This window comes from Tachysurus vachellii, chromosome 20, assembly GCF_030014155.1.
Source record: "Tachysurus vachellii isolate PV-2020 chromosome 20, HZAU_Pvac_v1, whole genome shotgun sequence".
Taxonomy (NCBI): domain Eukaryota; kingdom Metazoa; phylum Chordata; class Actinopteri; order Siluriformes; family Bagridae; genus Tachysurus; species Tachysurus vachellii.
In genome coordinates, this window is record NC_083479.1 from 18,345,759 (window position 1) to 18,363,595 (window position 17,837).

General features: G+C 38.1%; 2 protein-coding genes across 2 annotated transcripts; one reads left to right on the forward strand and one right to left on the reverse strand.

Annotated features, from left to right (window-relative positions):
• Nucleotides 1-878: 878 nt before the first annotated feature.
• On the forward strand, nucleotides 879-8,214 carry snx24 (sorting nexin 24). Its single transcript, XM_060895745.1, has 7 exons — nucleotides 879-1,068; nucleotides 1,273-1,356; nucleotides 3,322-3,426; nucleotides 3,919-4,013; nucleotides 4,137-4,166; nucleotides 4,434-4,498; nucleotides 5,041-8,214. Exons 1-7 carry the CDS (start codon nucleotides 1,000-1,002, stop codon nucleotides 5,109-5,111), a joined length of 519 nt encoding a protein of 172 aa, XP_060751728.1. The 5' UTR covers nucleotides 879-999; the 3' UTR covers nucleotides 5,112-8,214.
• A 987-nt stretch (nucleotides 8,215-9,201) lies between these two features.
• On the reverse strand, nucleotides 9,202-17,530 carry ggcx (gamma-glutamyl carboxylase). Its single transcript, XM_060895738.1, has 15 exons — nucleotides 17,393-17,530; nucleotides 16,949-17,140; nucleotides 16,395-16,553; nucleotides 14,891-15,056; nucleotides 14,408-14,486; nucleotides 14,173-14,279; nucleotides 13,505-13,668; nucleotides 12,675-12,976; nucleotides 12,409-12,540; nucleotides 12,060-12,211; nucleotides 10,977-11,146; nucleotides 10,667-10,797; nucleotides 10,443-10,590; nucleotides 9,967-10,171; nucleotides 9,202-9,823 (listed from the first exon to the last, which is right to left on the reverse strand). The coding sequence occupies exons 1-15, from the start codon at nucleotides 17,412-17,414 to the stop codon at nucleotides 9,664-9,666; spliced, it is 2,289 nt and encodes a 762-aa protein (XP_060751721.1). The 5' UTR covers nucleotides 17,415-17,530; the 3' UTR covers nucleotides 9,202-9,663.
• Between the last annotated feature and the right edge of the window lie 307 nt (nucleotides 17,531-17,837).

Sequence of the window (17,837 nt, forward strand, 5' to 3'; positions counted from 1 at the left end):
CTCAAGTAATCAACTGTAAGATTTGTATATGTACTTTGCTTCCATGACGCCAATGTATCTAAATCTATAAACACCAGCAAGCTTCATGTGACTGCATGCCAAAATCAACACTCACAGCATTTAGCAGACGCCCTTAATCCAGAGCGACTTACACAATCTCATTTTTATACAACTGAGCAATTGAGGGTTAAGGACCTTGCTCAGGAGCCCAACAGTGGCAGCTTCTTCTGATTGGTAGCCCAACACCTTAGGCTACCACACACACACACACAAAAACACACACAAAAAAGTCAAATGGGATTTTATAAATTGACTTTGACGTGATTTTCTGATTCATTCATTTTCTGTTTCACTTAAAAGATTCACTCAATTTGATTCATTCTATTCTTGCCCACAAGTGTTCTGAGTAACCTAAGATATCTGAGTTCATCTTCATCTTCATCTTGATCTTCATCTTGATGATGACAGAGTTCATCTTCATGATGATGATGGTGTGTTCTTGAGTCAGTCAAGTGAAACTGAGTGTGGATTTAATAAAGTGTTATTTTAAAAGACCCTTTGCAAAACATTCAGCCATATAATATACTGTATTTAAACACTAATCACAATGACTGTGTTTACTGATGAATGTATTTGTTAGTAGTATTTCAGTGTATCCGGTATCTCTGAATAATCCTTGTCTATGAATAATATCGTATTAGATTTATATATAATGTTTTATAAACTACAGTTTTATTTCTTTGTAGTATAAATCCAACAAAAACCGACTCCGCTGTGGATTAAAATCAGGCGGAGGCGATTGCGTACTAAATGGTCTTTTAATGCTCTCTACTGCGCATGCGCGACAGAGCACTCCTCTCTGTCTTATGCGTTTGGTTTGTTTTTGTAACTGCCGGCGCTACTGAACCTGACAGCCAGCAAACGGTCAACAGGGCACAGCTTTTACTCCGTTATTACATTAATCTTATTAATCTTAATTATATATAGCAGATTTCTATAATGCATCCTGTATCCGTGTCCATCCCTTCTTTTCGTTCAGAAGACAGCGGCTCAGAAAAAGGCTACACTGTGAGTTTTACAAACCTGTTTAACCCGATTTATGCTTTTGAGGTCGCGTAACATAAATAAACCGAATTTTTTTTTTTGTTTATAAATCAATACAAACCCGAAAATGCATTTAAACCAGTGATTACAGCAGTGCGCGTGCGTTGGTCTGATGAATCCCGTGCTGCGTTCATTAGCTGTGTTGTTGTTTTATTTTGGCTTCATCAGGTTTTTAAGATCGAGGTGTTAACGAGCGGGCGGCAGCACACCGTGGAGAAGCGCTACAGTGAGTTTCATGCTCTGCATAAAATGGTGAGCTTTTCATTTACTTTCTGTACCTGCAGGCTGCAGCGCACTTTGGTGGTTTTCCGGTATAAAACACCTGCGGTTCTATGCAGAGTTCAAGTGCTCAATAAAAACACTTTTGTGGCTTGAACGTAGAAGTATTACACAGTACTTATGTATGTGTGTACGGGGGATGTGGTAGCTTAGTGGTTAAGGTGTTGGGTTACCAATCAGAAGGTCATGAGTTTGAATCCCAGGTCCACCAGGCTACCACTGCTGGGCCCCTGAGTGAGGCCCTTAACCCTCAATTGCTCAGTTGTATAAAATGAGATGAAAATGTAAGTCACTCTGGATAAGGGTGTCTGCTAAATGCCATAAACGTATCTATGATTTTATGCTGGGCTTCCTTTTAGAAGCACCTGATGGTTTAATGGCACTTGAGATTGCGATCGAGATTGACCAAAGAAATTCCACAAAAATACCTTAAACACATTAGAGACACATTAATTGTTTTTTTTATTTTTCTTCTCAGTCTATGGGTATCATTTGCTGTTTCCACATTATAACATTACAACATCAATCCACTTTTCCCTCTCTCAAACTTTACAGACCGACAAAAGCAACACATTGAACGAATCGCTAAGCTTTCATGAGAACATCACGTCTAGTTTTTGTTCCCTCTTTAACAAAAAAAAAACGGTTATGGATATCATAGATACCCAATTACATGTTCTGTTCATTTGTCATAGCCTGTATTTGCAGCAGTAGTGCGTTTAGGTTTTATTTAGATTACCTAAAAACATGAACGAGGTAGCCATAGACTTTCGAAATTGACCTAAAAATCTGCAGACCACCCAGGAATTCAGTTCAAACTAGATCAATATAACATAAAACATGAGGCTGGTAACCCTGTTTCCATTTAACAAGACATTCATTGGGCCTCTTTTCTCTTTACAGCCACAATCGCATCATGGAGCTTTGAGGATGAGTGTGTTAGATCTAGAAAAATCACCAGATTGTTAATATAACTACAGATGGGCATTAGTGCTCTAAATACGTGCACACACAGGGCTGGATGGGATTTTGGGCTCCCAGGGTTGCGCAGATAAAAAGCAGCCAAACGTAAGAAGGAAATAGCAACTAAATTGAACCTTAATCACTTGTGTGCTTCTCGCTCCCACTCTTAGTCTCAGTGAAGTAGACGTAGCCTCCCACACCTCAAAGATAACACATTGTCCCGTTGGAATTGAAGCCTTGTACAGCACTAAATTATATTCTAACGTTTACGCAACTCCAAATCATGACATAATGGCTCGACTGCCTTAAATGTACGTTTCAGAAATCAGAGAGGCTCTTTGTATCGTCTCAGACAGAGAGATAAGCAGCCATTTACTCAGGTTAAACCATACTGTTTGGGGATTTTACCTTGTTTAAGCTTTTTAAGTGTGTTTTATTTTTGTTTTGGGTTTATGCTAAAGCTCCTAGTGTTTTCTAAGAAGAGTATGAGACATGTAGCCTGATGACTGCGAGTGTGTGGCAGTGTATGATTATCAGCGAGGGTGTGTGTGTGAGTAATGTCTATGTCTCTTTCGCACATGGTTTCACCAGATGTTCTTTTATCATCACCGAGACAAGTAACAGAAGTGGTCAGATAACAGAAATGCGAACGTTTTACTCGACTTCTGTTTGCGGTGCTAAATATTATGCACCTCTAACACGACACCACTGCCGTTACATGCAGTACCTCCAGGAATTTAGGATTTTGTAATTACAGAATATCCAACATCAGGTCAACTCTGCAATATTTGGAGGAGCTTACAATTGTTTAAAATGAAAGCTTTTCCACAAGACAGACATCATAGAAAGTAATTATATTTGTGTCTTCACTGGTAGGTGTTTAAAAGAAGAATACTTTGAATCACAAAAAATTTCTGAAGGGAATGTTCAGTATAAACTGTTGAAATTATTTATTCCTTGTTTGTTTCCTAATAGCTAAAGAAGATCATTAAACCTCCAGAGCTTCCTTCAAAGCATGTGAGAAACTGGATCCCCAAAGTTCTGGAGCAGAGACGACACGGTCTTGAGCTTTATCTGCAGGTACAGCTTCAACGTTTAAGGGAAAAAAGACTTAGAAGATATTGTACAAACACGAGCCCTGATTCTTATGTCCGAAAAGACAGTCATTTATTAGGAACCTGTTGTTTTTAAAAGAATACACTAAAATGTCAACTTCCAAGTCCAAGTTCTGTACTGGACCTACATGGTTGTGCATTATGCAGTATCAAGATGTTGATGCATCTGTGCAATCTGTTTATACCTCCATAATTTTTGGTCAGGTTTTAGAGATGTGTATCCTATGGCATCAAAATCCAAATAAACAAACCTGTTTTTAGATGCTAACTACATTAATTTGAAGTGTGTTGATTCATGAATAATACATTAGCTTCATAGATTCTGTGTAGAATTTGATTTAAAAAATGTTGAGCCCTTAAAAATGACTATATTTGAGGAATTTATTTCCCTTTTTTGTTGAATCACGTCTCGCTCTCCTGTGATGACCATATAGATGTGTGGTGTTTTTTCCTCTAGACTATAATCATGGAAAACGAGGTCTTTCCTAAAATATTCCTGGATTTCCTCAACATCCGCCATTTCCCGTCCCTGCCAAAGGCCGAGAGTTGTGGGTAAGGAGCCGCTGCTGTTAGCGTGTAATTTTAGAAATGTTAAAAGAGCCTGTCGCCAGTTTCAGTCTATCAAACTTTATTTATTTAATTTTTTTTTTCACCGGTTTCTTCTTTTGCTTTTAGGTCGTTTGAAACCGAATCCGAAGACTCCTGGTACGGCTGTAATTTTATATTGTATGAAATATAATTTAAGCTATATATAAAGCAATAAGAGACTGCATTTAAACAGATGTCATTTGCACTGAAAACATAACGATTCCAGAAACGTCTTCGTGTCCAGTATTGCAGCGTCAACAGAACGAATGTGACGCAGACAGAAAGAGAAATGTTGCAATGAGTCATGTATGTCTTGGCTTTCCCTCTGTCCTTCATTCCTTCCTTCCTCTTATCATTTTTACACTTCTCTCTGTGTGTCTGCAGTAAACTGACACATCAGCCGGCCCTACTTTTCCTGAGGGACCCCTATCTGCTTCCTGCCTCTAGCGGTACAAAAACACGTCACTTCAAATAACATTTAAAATGTCCATCATCCTTATTGAGAATTTGGGTGACTCTAAACGAAACAGATTATACAAGTAGAAGCAGCACAAACACGAATAAGTCTTAAGGGTTGCTCTAAAGCCTCAACTATGTGCATGTTATATTTCTCTTCGTTATGATTGAACATGTTGATAATAATATGATCCAACATAACCTGGCCGTTATCTCGTCTCTTTGAGATAAAGGATATTTGATTTGTTTTTTCTCTCGTTAAACACCAATTGAATTGTTATAACCATACAATAACGATGTTATTGAATCAGATTCACGATCTAATGAATCAGAATCACTAAACACACCAATCACAGCTGTTCCACTATCAACATATTTAACATGTTTCAGGAAAAAGATTTCCTTAATAATATCTTTTTAATAAAGTAGCTGCGTAAATTAATTCCCCATCATACTGAAACATCCGTGTTCTTTTTACCTCATGAAGCTTCACTGACTTTACAAATGGTGGTTTGTTTTTTTTTTACCCCCCCAGACACCTTTTCAAGCATCATCACCGAAGGTGTGATTCATGGAATATTCTACCCAGACCTGCAACCGAGGTAGACCAGCGCTCTCTCCGGCCAAAATACAACACCTCACTTTCATGGACAAAGAGACGTTTACACTCTAATCATTTACACAAACACTACAGGAACCTAGTCACAAAGTCCACCCACTGAGTTTTGTTTAGATTTTTTTGAAGGCCCAACATTGTGAGTTTATAGAACATCAGCAACTTTAAATGTTGACCGTCTTCTCGTTCCATCCTTTAGAGGGACGGGGCAACACAACTGCGCTGTGAAAAATTCTTTTACCATATCAGAAACTAGAGCTGGGTGATGATAACTACTCCATTAATTATTGATATTTTTTCACAAAGAAATCTTTATATAAGGTGCAGTCTTTAAAGTGTTTCTAGACCTGTAATAATAATCACATCATCTTGCGGATATATTAACATACTGATCATTTGCAATTTTGACGTTCACTGGATCTGGATATTTTCTTTATTTTTGACTTCTGTTAGCATATTTATTAGCTTCACCCTCTGCCCTGAATAGAGCTAATCAGCTCTGTGCATCTTCTCTAAAACATAACTGAACTTGCTGCAGAATTGTGAGCGCAGTTCACCTTACAGACAACAGACGGTGCTGAAATTTACAAACTGTTCCTTTAAATGTACAGAAAATATGCTGATGAAGGTTTTAGAATTTCATCAGTTTCAGAATGTATGCTTGATTGCACCAGACTCACGATACAGCAAGTCCAGCATTTTCTTTCTTTTTTTTCTTTCTCCTTCCTATTGGCCAATGCATCTAACCAGTCAGTTATGTTGCTCCACGCATGCTGTGATTGTCTGCTTTCAATGAGTGAAAGACTTTATCTGAGTTACAGGAGTTCATTTGACTGTATTCAAACTATTTAAAAGATATAGATATATGAAATATACCAGATTTGTTGGTATTGCTAAATATTATCACCCAGCTCTTTCTGATGTTTTACAAAAAGAAGTTGTCTTTATTTGTCTCACATATATTACTGCACAGTGAAATTCGTTCTTTGCATATCCCATTCTGGGGTTGGGGTCAAAGCACATGGTCATGCATGATGCAGTTCCCCCTGGATTGGGCGAGTTCAACCCCGATCTTCAGATCAACAACACACAGCCTTAACCACTTGAGCTACCACCACCCCAACAAGGTGCTTAATTCACAGATCATTAACAGCCCAATTATTACCACTCATGACTCGTACCTGTTCAGTAGTGAGAGATATTCTGACTGGATTATGGGGAAATATTTCCTGTTTGGACCAAACAACTATAGAGTGTTCACTGAGCCTTTCTACTAAACATTCTTTCTCTAACAAAGTCTCAACTCGCCTCAACTGTATTATCAGCAAATCATGGCATTTTATGAAGAAGGGAAACTAATCTCAAACTATTGAGCATCTCTGATGAATTACTGCAGCTGCTAGAAACTGTGAAAGAAGTTAATTCAAGTGTTTAGTTTACTGGTCTAAGGGTTGGTTTCGAGTTTGATGCTAGAGACAGGATTTACTTCCTTCTTTCTTCAGTTGGAAACATTTGGGTGAAAGTAATTGAAAAACTTACTGCAAATGAAGCCAGTCAGCCAAGATGTTTGATGTTAGTTATTTGCTGCTTGGAGCTACAAAGCCAACATAATTAGCTTGTAATAAGCCAACAAGCTAGCAAGATAATCGTGCTGCGTGATGTACATCCGCCTCCTTAAACAGCAAACTGTATAGTCAATGTTATAGATTTAAGAAGCGCGCACACATCTGTATTACTTATTAGCATCCTAGCTCCAGTGTGAAAAATTAGAGAAGAAAACATCTTGGTTGACTTTTGTTCAGTCGCTCTTTTAGGTGTCATTGTGCCAAATATCAGGCAACGACTCATAACGATTACGTTCGAAACTGAAAGGTACACAGTGTGTAGAGGTCAGTGATCTGACAAGGGTATCATACTGCGATGCTATTACACAGCAGTAGTTTATCTATCATAATATCTGCCTTCGCTAACAACAGTAAAGCTACTATAAAAATGTTTCATAAGAAACCTGACAATAAATGAAGTGATGACGTAAAAATCCACCATTGTATCCAGACGGATCGAGGTTTAGAGTCTAGACATATCGGCGAGATCTTCGACAACGGCATCATTTACTGTGACTCTGTTATACTGTCTTATACCACAGCGCTGTGGATTTCTTCATTCTGATTGGTCAGAAGGTGTTGAACCATTTCCTTCAACATCAGACACTAGTGCAGCTGCAAATCACAGGTTGATATTAACGTGTGCATCGTTCTCATACCTTCTCATTTCTATAGTAACAGCTAATCGTTAAAGCCGACGATTCACGATCGACCTAAATGGGTTTGACGTGTTTAGTTGCACATGCATGAATTTTTCTATGAGAAGATATGATATTTTAATGGAAGGCGTCTACAGCGTCAGCACTTTGTAACGGTCAGTTTCTGATACAGGAAAGTTTTCAGGACAGAGACTTCTCATTGTTTTGTTTTGTATGTTGTTTTTTTTGTTTGTTTTTTTTAAACTTAATAAAGGGAGGCTGGTGAGAGAGTTTATAGCTGCTATAACCTAAGTGATACCAGGAATTACCTAATTTACCGACAGCATTATCTACAGTTAATAACAGAATCGAGTGGGTCATTCTTTAGTAAACGAACAACTTTTATAGAAACTTTTATAGAAAATTGCTGCGGTGCAAAAGGATCAATATGCATTTGGACAGAGTGCATTACACCCTCGAGGGTTTTACTCCTTGTTTCATCCAACCGTTATAACATGTCTGTATAGAATTGGAATTAAACAACTACGTATGTTAACACTAGCTCACGACAGTTCGGATCGGTCAAGTCGTCTGACACTAACAACTTTTAACAATTTATTTAAACCTGAAGTTTTGTTTCAACATTCGGAGCAAATTCTTTGCTTCTGTTCTGTTCATCATATGACATTGTGATTTTTTTGGTATGTATGTTTGTACAATGTGCCATTGATGCTCAGAAGCCCGGGGTTCCTGGTTAGTGTCGACTATGAACCCCGTGTAAAGCACTTTAGACTGAATTATGATTGTTAACATATATGTATAATATATATTTAAAAAAAAAAAAAATTACAAGCAATAAAATAATACATTCTGAAAATGAGTCTGGTCACTTTTACTTTTTTCATGTAAAATTACATTGTGTGTTGTGTATATAGGTAAAAATGTCATTACAAATAGATTCACTTTTCTATAAAATCAGGATGATGGGATTGTCTTCATCACCTGAGCTGAAGGAGACATCAGGGTCTGTATTCAAGAAAATTCTTACTTGTAAAGAGTTTCTCCTAGTGACGTAATCCTAAGACATTTCTTAGAAATGTGGATGTTTTCCCTTGAAATTAAAGAGAAGATCCTAGTAAAGATAAAAATTATTCATAAAGCATCTTAACCCTTAAAAGAGCTCATAAGGTCAAAAGGTGTTCGTAGTGAGGACAGTTGAGAGGCTTAAGAGTTTTTTAGCAGAGGAGAAAATGGCCAAATGGTGAAAAGAGAAAAGAAATGTATTGTATACGATATTTAATAATGATAGCGAGTTAATAAGATGATACAGATTAGATCGTGTAGGGATTGTTTGTGACCAGTCATGTTAGGGGTAAAATCTCTGACACAGAGCCTAAATGCCATAGCGGCAGATATAAATGATATAATTTGCCTCTACGACATTTCTGCGTTGTGTCGGATACGTTTACATTTATAACGTACAGATGTTAGAACATCTCTAATATGATCGGTCACGGACGTAAACCCTACATGATATAGTCTCATATCTTAACATAGAGACAAAGTGAAGGCTTATAATAGACCAGATATTAAAAGCACTTTAATCATTATGAATACGGGCTCTGATTTTTTTGAGCAGGGGTATTGCTATCAGGCTCTAAGTGTGCCTTTTTTTATTTATAAACCTAATACTGTTATACGATTCAAAGAAAATCTTTGAGAAACCTTTTTAAAGCCTCCTCATGAAGGGAAGCCAAGTGTAGATCCAAAAATGAACATCACTGTGTGTTAGCAGGTATGTCGTCAGACATCATATAAACGATCATGAACACTCATAAAAGAATTCTGAACTTTACGCTTCGTTGTTTTTATTTAAAAAAATTATCTTGTATATTTAAAAATTTGTTCATCAACGCTCACATGAACTGCTTCAAGGGGATTTCACGTGTAAACAAACCAGCTAACCCATATGGAAGCTTATTAAAGGATAAAAATACAGCAGCACAATGAGATTTCCCACAATCTATCCTGGGATAATACATTGTTTAGTTTGCATAGTGTGTAACAGTTAATGTTTTGGGCATGAAATCACTTAACGTTAAGAACTTATCTTTAATTTAATTCAGTAACAAAAATGTACCTGATTTCATTTTCTGAAATAATACAGAAATTAAACCTAATATGTAGTCTAAATTGGATTTGTGTTCTGCTAATGGAATTTGAACGCTATTATAACCGTACACCTTTTCACAGACCTTGGGAAAATGTTCCCAAGAGTTTAATAGCATCCATGCGTGATGTCACAGCTCTCCGTGTCCCATCTCTGCTTTGACCTGCTCGTTTTGGTTGACGTAGGTCTCAGGTTCCTTCATGTTGGCGTAGTCCACTTCTCTCTTGAGCTGTTCCACAGGAGGCAAACCGAAGGCCAGGTTTCTCATGGCAATGGCAGTCATTAGAAACCTACATGAGACAAAGCATAATTGTTGAGCCTTGATATCTGCCTACATTGATGAAGCTCCACCTGTTGGATCTATGGTGTCATGTGACTTAATACCCTTATCAGATATCTGATGAAACGTTCACATTTATCTGAACAATCTTACCCTCGTCGGATCATGTAGTATTTTTTCGTGGCAAATCGGTTGAACCTTTCGACTAGGGGCGCCTCTCGTCGCTTTTTCACCTCCTGTATGCGCTTTTGACGCTTGAGGAAGAGCCGTACCAGTGGGTCTGTGGCGTTGACCTCTGACCCATCATCATCAACACCGGTTATAAGTGGCTGCAACTCTGGGGGGAGAGGCTCTGTCTCTAGAAAATGGTTCGAATTATGCATAAAATATTTTTATTTTATTTTTTTTTAAATCAGTGTAAGTATTTCGGTAAAAATCCATATTTTTTATAATCAATTCATATCTCTAGTCATTTTTCAAATCCACTACACTAATATACAAATTTGTTCACACGTAAAGCCTCTTAAAAAATGCTCCTGTTCTGCACAATGCTATGAAAATCTTTATTAACTAATGTTCGATGTCCTTTCTTTAGTTCTCAATGGAGCTAAGAGGCTGTGAGCACTGACCTGTCCCGTTGAGGACTTTCTCCTTAAGCTCCATAAGCTTGGTTAAGTTCTTCTGCAGCGCTGCTTCGGTGGTGTTCACGTAGATGTACATGTAGCAGGACGGGATATCGTTCATGGTGTACACTTTGTGATATGCTCCAGCAGGAAGCTAGGTACACACACGTAACATTTCATCTCTACCAGATGGTAATTAACATTGGATAATTTGTTAAAAGTATACGCACCTGCATCTTTTCCCCTGGAATGAGTGTGTAGTTCTTCATCTCGTTCACTATCTCCACGTTCACGGTACCCTGCAGTACCTGAACACTGGTGTTCCCCAGATCCTCACTCACATAGTTCTCTAGATGCAGGCCTGTCGAAATAGTGCCACAAAGGCAGTGCAAGACAATTCTAATGAGTAGTTACAGTAGTCTTGCATGGTAAGATACTTTATACATTTATTTTGGCTCATACAACAGATGACTTGTATATATAAAAGACAGAGACATGTATCATGCTCTTGATCAACTGAGTATGGAGACTGGTGCATACCTGGGAAGTCAGCTATAAAAACCACCTCTGTCTGGTTATCCAGTGTCCCTTCAATCTCTTGAAACTTCGTCCTCCATGGGGACAAATCGACCAGCAGCGGCATGAGCCACGGGTTGGTACGGAACGGAGACCAGTCTGCTTTCACGATATCAACACGGGGGTCAAATATCCTACAGTCAGAAGAACAAAAGTTTGTAGAACACAAGACGAATTATCTTTTACTGAATTTGGGCCAGAGGGCACGGTGGCTTAGTGGTTAGCACGTTCGCCTCACACCTCTAGGGTTGGGGGTTTGATTCCCGCCTCCGCCTTGTGTGTGTGGAGTTTGCATGTTCTCCCCGTGCCTCTGGGGTTTCCTCCGGGTACTCCGGTTTCCTCACCCGGTGCAGACATGCATGGTAGGTTGATTGGCATCTCTGGAAAATTGTCCGTAAATGAGAGTGTGTGTGCCCTGCGATGGGTTCGCACTCCGTTCGCACTGCCTTGATGCCCGATGACGCCTGAGATAGGCACGGGCTCCCCGTGACCCGAGGTAGTTCGGATAAGTGGTAGAAAATGAGTGAGTGAGTGAGTGAATTTGGGCCAGATTTCTTAAGGGACTTTGAAGAGTATTCACGTGTTAATGAATTTTATCTTTTGTGTTTTAGAACGTTCTTTCTTTTAGCTTTTTTTTACCCATATACTTTGTCTTATGCTGCATTTACACTGATTTTTTTTACTCTTTCTACAATGGAGGCTGGTCTGGCAATGTATGGTCCTATCTTTAGTTGAATTGTAGTTGCCATGGTTTTATGGAAAATATATAATACAAGACATATTGAAGACCACCTTGACCACAAATGATATAAAATCTTCCTGCTAAGAAAGTGATGTCTTTCATATCTTTGCCACAAATGTGTCCTTGATAAAAATTAGATTCTGGATGAAAGTCACTTGTGAATCTGGGAAAATGAAACAGTTGAAGCTTGTGATTGGGAATTAGTGCCTGGAACTGAAAAACTAAAAGCTAAAGTGTGGAATGACTGTTCCACCTCCTGTTGATGCACATCAACCAGTTACCTCATTCAATCCTGAAATCCTTACCTCTGCTGGAAGCGGTCATTAATGGACACCCAGATGTCGAAGTAAATCTGGGGCTTGCTGATGTTGTAATGGGGTAGAGTGCGACTTAGACAGGCAGCGTACTGTTTCAGCATGTCTCCATGATCCTTCCATCTCCGACTCTGTGTAAAAACCTGCAGCATACCAAATGACACTGTTGCAGCGTGGTCTAGAAGGAAGTGGACAGTAAGCAGTTTTGTTGTTACGTACGGTTCGGTCCTAAAGTCCGAATCTACTGTTAAATAATTTATTTATCAAAACCAAACACGACATTTGTTTCAGTATGTAGATCCATGTGTTTCACTAATGAAGCGAGTAGTGAGAAAATTACCCCAGGGTTCAGGTAGCCGATCTCTCCTGTTACTCCGTCTTTGTAGGTGATTTTAACATGCTGGTGAGTGCGAGAGTGAACCATCATGTCCCACGAGTAGCCGTACAGTCCGTTAGTCCAGTTATTGTAGCCCTGTAAGAACCCAGAGATAAATACAACAGCATTTCAAATAACATATGATTGTCGAATTGTACTTTGCTCATTGTATAACAACAACAAAAAAAAAAAAACAGACAGCACACATAGTTAAGACAGAAAGAAATTACTTTTGTAATGAAATGGGAATAGGGCAAGAAAAATTGCTCCGTGATGTACAGCATGGTGAAGATGGCAGCTATTTTGTGTCTAAAGCGTTTTGTGGAGGGTTTCGGAACTGTCTGTGTGTCTGCTCGCTCGGTTGAGCCGCTTGACAGACTTGGGTACAGACATGAGGCGCTTGGTTGGGGAGGCGGAGTCACAGTGGGCAGGACAGGCCAAAGGAACTCTGGGAAGTGGCTGAAGAAGCGCCTGGGCCAGTCGGCGTAGCAGAATAGGGGACTCGTAACCAGCATGGTGTAGGGAAACATTCCTGTATGGGTACAAAAAATAATCATCAGATAAATTAAATAATCATTAGATAAATAAGTTACTGCAGATTGTATTTAAAACCCTGATAAATTCTCTCTTTGTCTCAAATATAATTATATTTGAATTATATATTATATTCTATTATTTATATTATATATTTATCTAATTATATTATGTATTATAAACAATTATATATAATTATATATTAGAATTTATTTCAATTTAATACATCTTGTAATACATCTTGTGTAGTTTGTGAAATGTGACATTGAGGAACTAGATTAGTTAGTAGTTAATATCATCTCTCAAGCGAGCCAAACAAAATCTCTGTAATATAATTATATAAAGAAGTTAAATGGATCAGATTAATCTTAAGAGTCCTGATTAAATTCATGATTAAATGATAAATTGTTTAGACACTGTACTGCACATCAGACATGTATTTCCTCTCTAACAGATGCTGCGACAGCAGAGTATATACGTGATCCGATTATTATCTTTTGAATGTGACCCATGTTGAGCCTCTTACCGATCTCAAACAGCTGCGAGTTCATGCAGTGAAAGTAGCTGACAAAGAAAAAGGCAAACGGCCGAGTGGTGTCGAAAAACAGCAGATAGCCGGCCGAGAGATCCAGGATGAGACCTCCACCATGGACCACCATCAGACTGACCCACTCCACAGGCAATATCACCCTAATAAAACAACACATGATTCACATTTAATACTGTTATGGATAAACTGATCAGCTGGTTACAGACGTGAACATATGAGAACAAGCTAAATCCCTATGACTGCAGTTAAACAGGTCTTTAATTTATTAAAGTATCAGTTTTATGTTTAACAAAAAATTAAATGTAGAGAATTTTCCCCTCAAAAAACTTTACTACACATTAATGCCCTACTTACTAGACAATAACTACTTAGAAGTCAGGTTTTTTGTTTTTTTTATACGGTTTCATTTGTGTCTAGGAAAAAAAGAAGGCAGCTGTTTTTTTCCAGCCATTTTCTTCCATGCAAGTAAAAGTGCATTCCTATTATTAAACCTGCTTCTCATTCTTCCCTCCTCTCAGAAGTGTTTAAATAGAAGAGTAATGATGAGTAATGAAGCAGAGAATAGTTCTTTGTCATTTATTCAGTGGTACGTCGAATTACGTTTAAAAAAAAAGACTGAAAATGTTATTTTATTTCAGACTCACTTAAAAGGGTCGAAAAGCCAGTGATGAGCCAGATATTTCATGGAGTAACCTTCCACCCAATCAGCATCCAGCTTCTTTACCCCAGCAATGAAGTAGACTATGAAGATCTGTTAAGCAAATGAAAAATTATGGTGTGTCGTATTTGACGTATTATTCATTACAAAGCATGTTAACCGACGTGTCAAGTGCAATGACGAATGGCATCGATCAAACTTTAATTTACTGAAACACACACCTGCGTTCTGAGTAAAGTGTAATTCCACAACGGCACATGCGCGTTTTTCTTCCTGGGGTTACGGAGGCCGTCAATTGACCTGCAAAACAGCAGAAAAGCCCACAGATGAGATTTCCTTCATATACATTCATTGAAATGTTTAAAGCTAGAATGTTTTATTACCCAAAACAGCAAGACGGATTAAGAAGGTTGCAGGTGAGAGTGAAACAATCCTACATTTTTTCCCCTCACATAAAATTATTAATATTACGCGAATGTAGCGCACACAGCATATTTCACAGCATATCGTGAATTTACTAGAAATGAGAATTAGAATGATTAAAGAATTTAATTAATTGAATGGGGAAAAGATTTAAATATTTGAATGATTTAAAAAAAAAGTACTTGACCAATTGCATTTTTAAGGGAATCTGTGAAAGGGACACAAAAGGAATTAAATAAATATGATTCTGTTACGGATTTTATCTACGTCCATCGGCTCACCAGTATCTGTTGCCGTCCATCAGCATGAGCTGGAAGCCGATGAGCCCGTAGAGGTACGAGTGATTGTTCCAAGCCGTTTTGTCCAGGAAGAAAACGTACCAGTAGGTGGAGATGAACATGAGGCAGGAGAGGCGGTAAAAACAGCCAAGCATGATACCAACAGCGCCTGTATAACACACACACACCAAACACACCAAACACCCAACACACACCAAACACCCCACACACACCAAACACCCCACACACACCACACATGGTTAGGTTTAACTTTAAACTTGCAGTGCAGTGCAGTGCACCTAGCATAAAATACCAGTTATTTTACTGGTTACACAATAACACACTTCACCTAATGTTAGCTAGCTTGCTACAAAGCTTAGCTATTTCTATTTTCTAAGCTAAATACGTCTTACTAAACCATCATAATTCATCTATTGTTAGCTAGCAAACTGAATTGTAAAGGTTTTACATTAACAGAGAACTAAATTAGTTTGCCTCATGTTAACTAGCTGTTTATTTGTCCTATCCTACATGATTAGATCATTTTCCTGAGGTAAGCTAACTTGCTAGAGGATTAACATAGTTTTAAATCACCGAATTAAATTTCATTCTTAGCTAGATAATTTAACTATATATTTTATTTAGCCTATATGATCAAGATTAAATTAATCCATTATATAGATTAATTTAAATTAGTAGAAGACACCTGAGTAAACAACCGTGTTGACTCAAAACAATTTGTTTAAGTGCTATGTATGACTAAAACAATGGCTAGTTATTGCAATTATTTCAGTTGGTCAGAGATATCATTAGAGTATTATATAACTTCATGTTGTTTGAAAAACATCATTCAGACAGGAAAATAGCTTATAACGTCATATATCCTATATACGCTACCTAGCCATATATAAGGGAGCTAATGTTTGGATTGAAGCTCATCTGAAAACATTAGCCTCGCACAGCATTTAGTTAGCAAACTAAATTAGTAAATGTTGCTAATGTAAAGTACCAGACATTATGATATAAACCAGTGAAGAAATTTTTGCCTTTATATATTTTTGTATGACCATTTGCTGCTTTTTTTTATCATCCACGGTTTCTCTTTAACTTTATAATAATTATGATTTGCGTATCTTATACATGTTCTAACCCATTTATATATACATATTTACCCTTAGGGCTGTTTCTGGATATGTTAGTTTTCTGATTCCTTATGTATTGGTGAACCAATAGATTGATCCAATTCAAACTTACTGACTTTCTAACACGAGGGTTGTAAATATTTATCATGATATAAGACAGTGTAGTGAAATAATATTATCTTTAGCTAGTAGTATGCAACCTAGTGTACCAGAGTTAATGTATCCTATGATAGAGACCTAAGCAGTTCTGCACGTCGTTCTGGATGTAGAAGCTATGTAGTAGCTAATAGCTGTGAGAATGTTTACAGAAGGCCTCATGAGTTAGAACTAAACTGAAACAGAAGAGCAGAAATAAGTTCACTGACCAAGGAACATCACCAGATAGACAAGATACATCCAGTCCATAGGCAGAGGCTCCAGGAAGTTGAAGAGAGGGAAACGGCACACAGGAGCCCCGTCTAGGTATTTATAGTCCAGGTGGCTGAGGCCGCGCTCCTGCGTGATGTCCACAGCCATCAACATACCTGCAAATAACAGAGCAGTGTGTTCATTAGTGCATTTGCACAACTGGGAGAGGACAAAGTAGCTAGAAGGAACTTCAAACCAAATCGTAAAGCACTAAACCAATATATTTCCTTCCTGAAACGAGGAATCCCGAGGGAACTCTTTGTTGTATCTAATTTATTTACGTCTGCAGCACACATTTCATTCAAATTACCAATTTTTTCCTTCAGCTGTGCCTCACGGACCACACTAAGAATCATTGGATTAACTGACCAGGTCGAGAACATTCTTGAAACTTCCCAATACTCATGCAAATGTGTGAACTTATTGCAGACTTGAATAAGACTGTTTCCTTTCTGCTTCCTGAGACTGAAACACCTCAATAAGGGCTAAAATCGTGGGATCACCAGCTCACCATAGAGGCAGCGGAAGATCCCAAGCGATGCCGGGTCAGTGGGGCGATTCAGGAGGCAGACGAAGTGGTGCCATGAGGACAGGTCCTCCTTCTCAAAGCCAAACAGACTCTGCATTCGGCTCTTGACCTGTGGGCCTCTTCCACTTCCATTTCCTCCACTTGATCCTTTGGGCTGCTTAGCAGATGGAGCACCTGTGATTGTAGGCAAATCAATGGATAAAATAAAAAAATGTATATGATCACACTAAACATTATCCTACAAGATCATATCAGTTTGTCCTCTGCAAATTGCATGTGTATAAACAACTTTGTCAGTAAAGAACATTATACATTATTATCTGCTAGACAGTAAGTTGTTGATGAGGACCTAGCTAATTAAAATAACAGTGCATATGACTAGTGTTTTGTTTTTTTATTCTGCCCATGTGCACTACAGTTGTTTACCTGCGTTCGTGCCTGCTGCCATTGTGCACCGGATGTTGAAATCACGGCGCTTGGATATGCTCTATACACGTAAACCGATGGTCTACGTGTCAAACAGCAGCAGTTCTGTCTAAACTCCCTTAATTTTTGTTTCCTACCCGTATTATGACAAATCCCGCCTTCGTTCATTCATCGGACAAGCTGTACTGCAGCTAAGTGAAAAGATACGTAGTGGGCTCCGCCATGTTGGGAAGGTCATGAATATTCACGTGTACTATACATCCTCACGTAATTTGCTTTCTTACGTGCTTTTTTAGATACCTCAGTTATTCCAAATAACAAATAAACTGTATACAGTATATTAAGACCAGATAAATACCTATAATGAGATTTTGTGTTTGACAAGTTAATAAATAAATAAATAAAAATCAAATAAAAAGGTAAAATACAGTTGATACATGTTTCT

What these genes read in the sequence shown, in the direction of transcription:
- snx24 (XM_060895745.1), top strand. Translation starts at nt 1,000, where the DNA reads ATGCATCCTGTATCCGTGTCCATCCCTTCTTTTCGTTCAGAAGACAGC. An exon ending in GTCTTGAGCTTTATCTGCAG is followed by an intron (nt 3,427 to 3,918) that starts GTACAGCTTCAA and finishes TTTTTCCTCTAG; the next exon opens with ACTATAATCATGGAAAACGA. An exon ending in CCAAAGGCCGAGAGTTGTGG is followed by an intron (nt 4,014 to 4,136) that starts GTAAGGAGCCGC and finishes TTTTGCTTTTAG; the next exon opens with GTCGTTTGAAACCGAATCCG.
- ggcx (XM_060895738.1), bottom strand. Translation starts at nt 17,414, where the DNA reads ATGGCAGCAGGCACGAACGCAG. An exon ending in GGCAGCAGGCACGAACGCAG is followed by an intron (nt 17,141 to 17,392) that starts GTAAACAACTGT and finishes CTACAATCACAG; the next exon opens with GTGCTCCATCTGCTAAGCAG. An exon ending in ATTCCCATTTCATTACAAAA is followed by an intron (nt 12,541 to 12,674) that starts GTAATTTCTTTC and finishes GGGTTCTTACAG; the next exon opens with GGCTACAATAACTGGACTAA.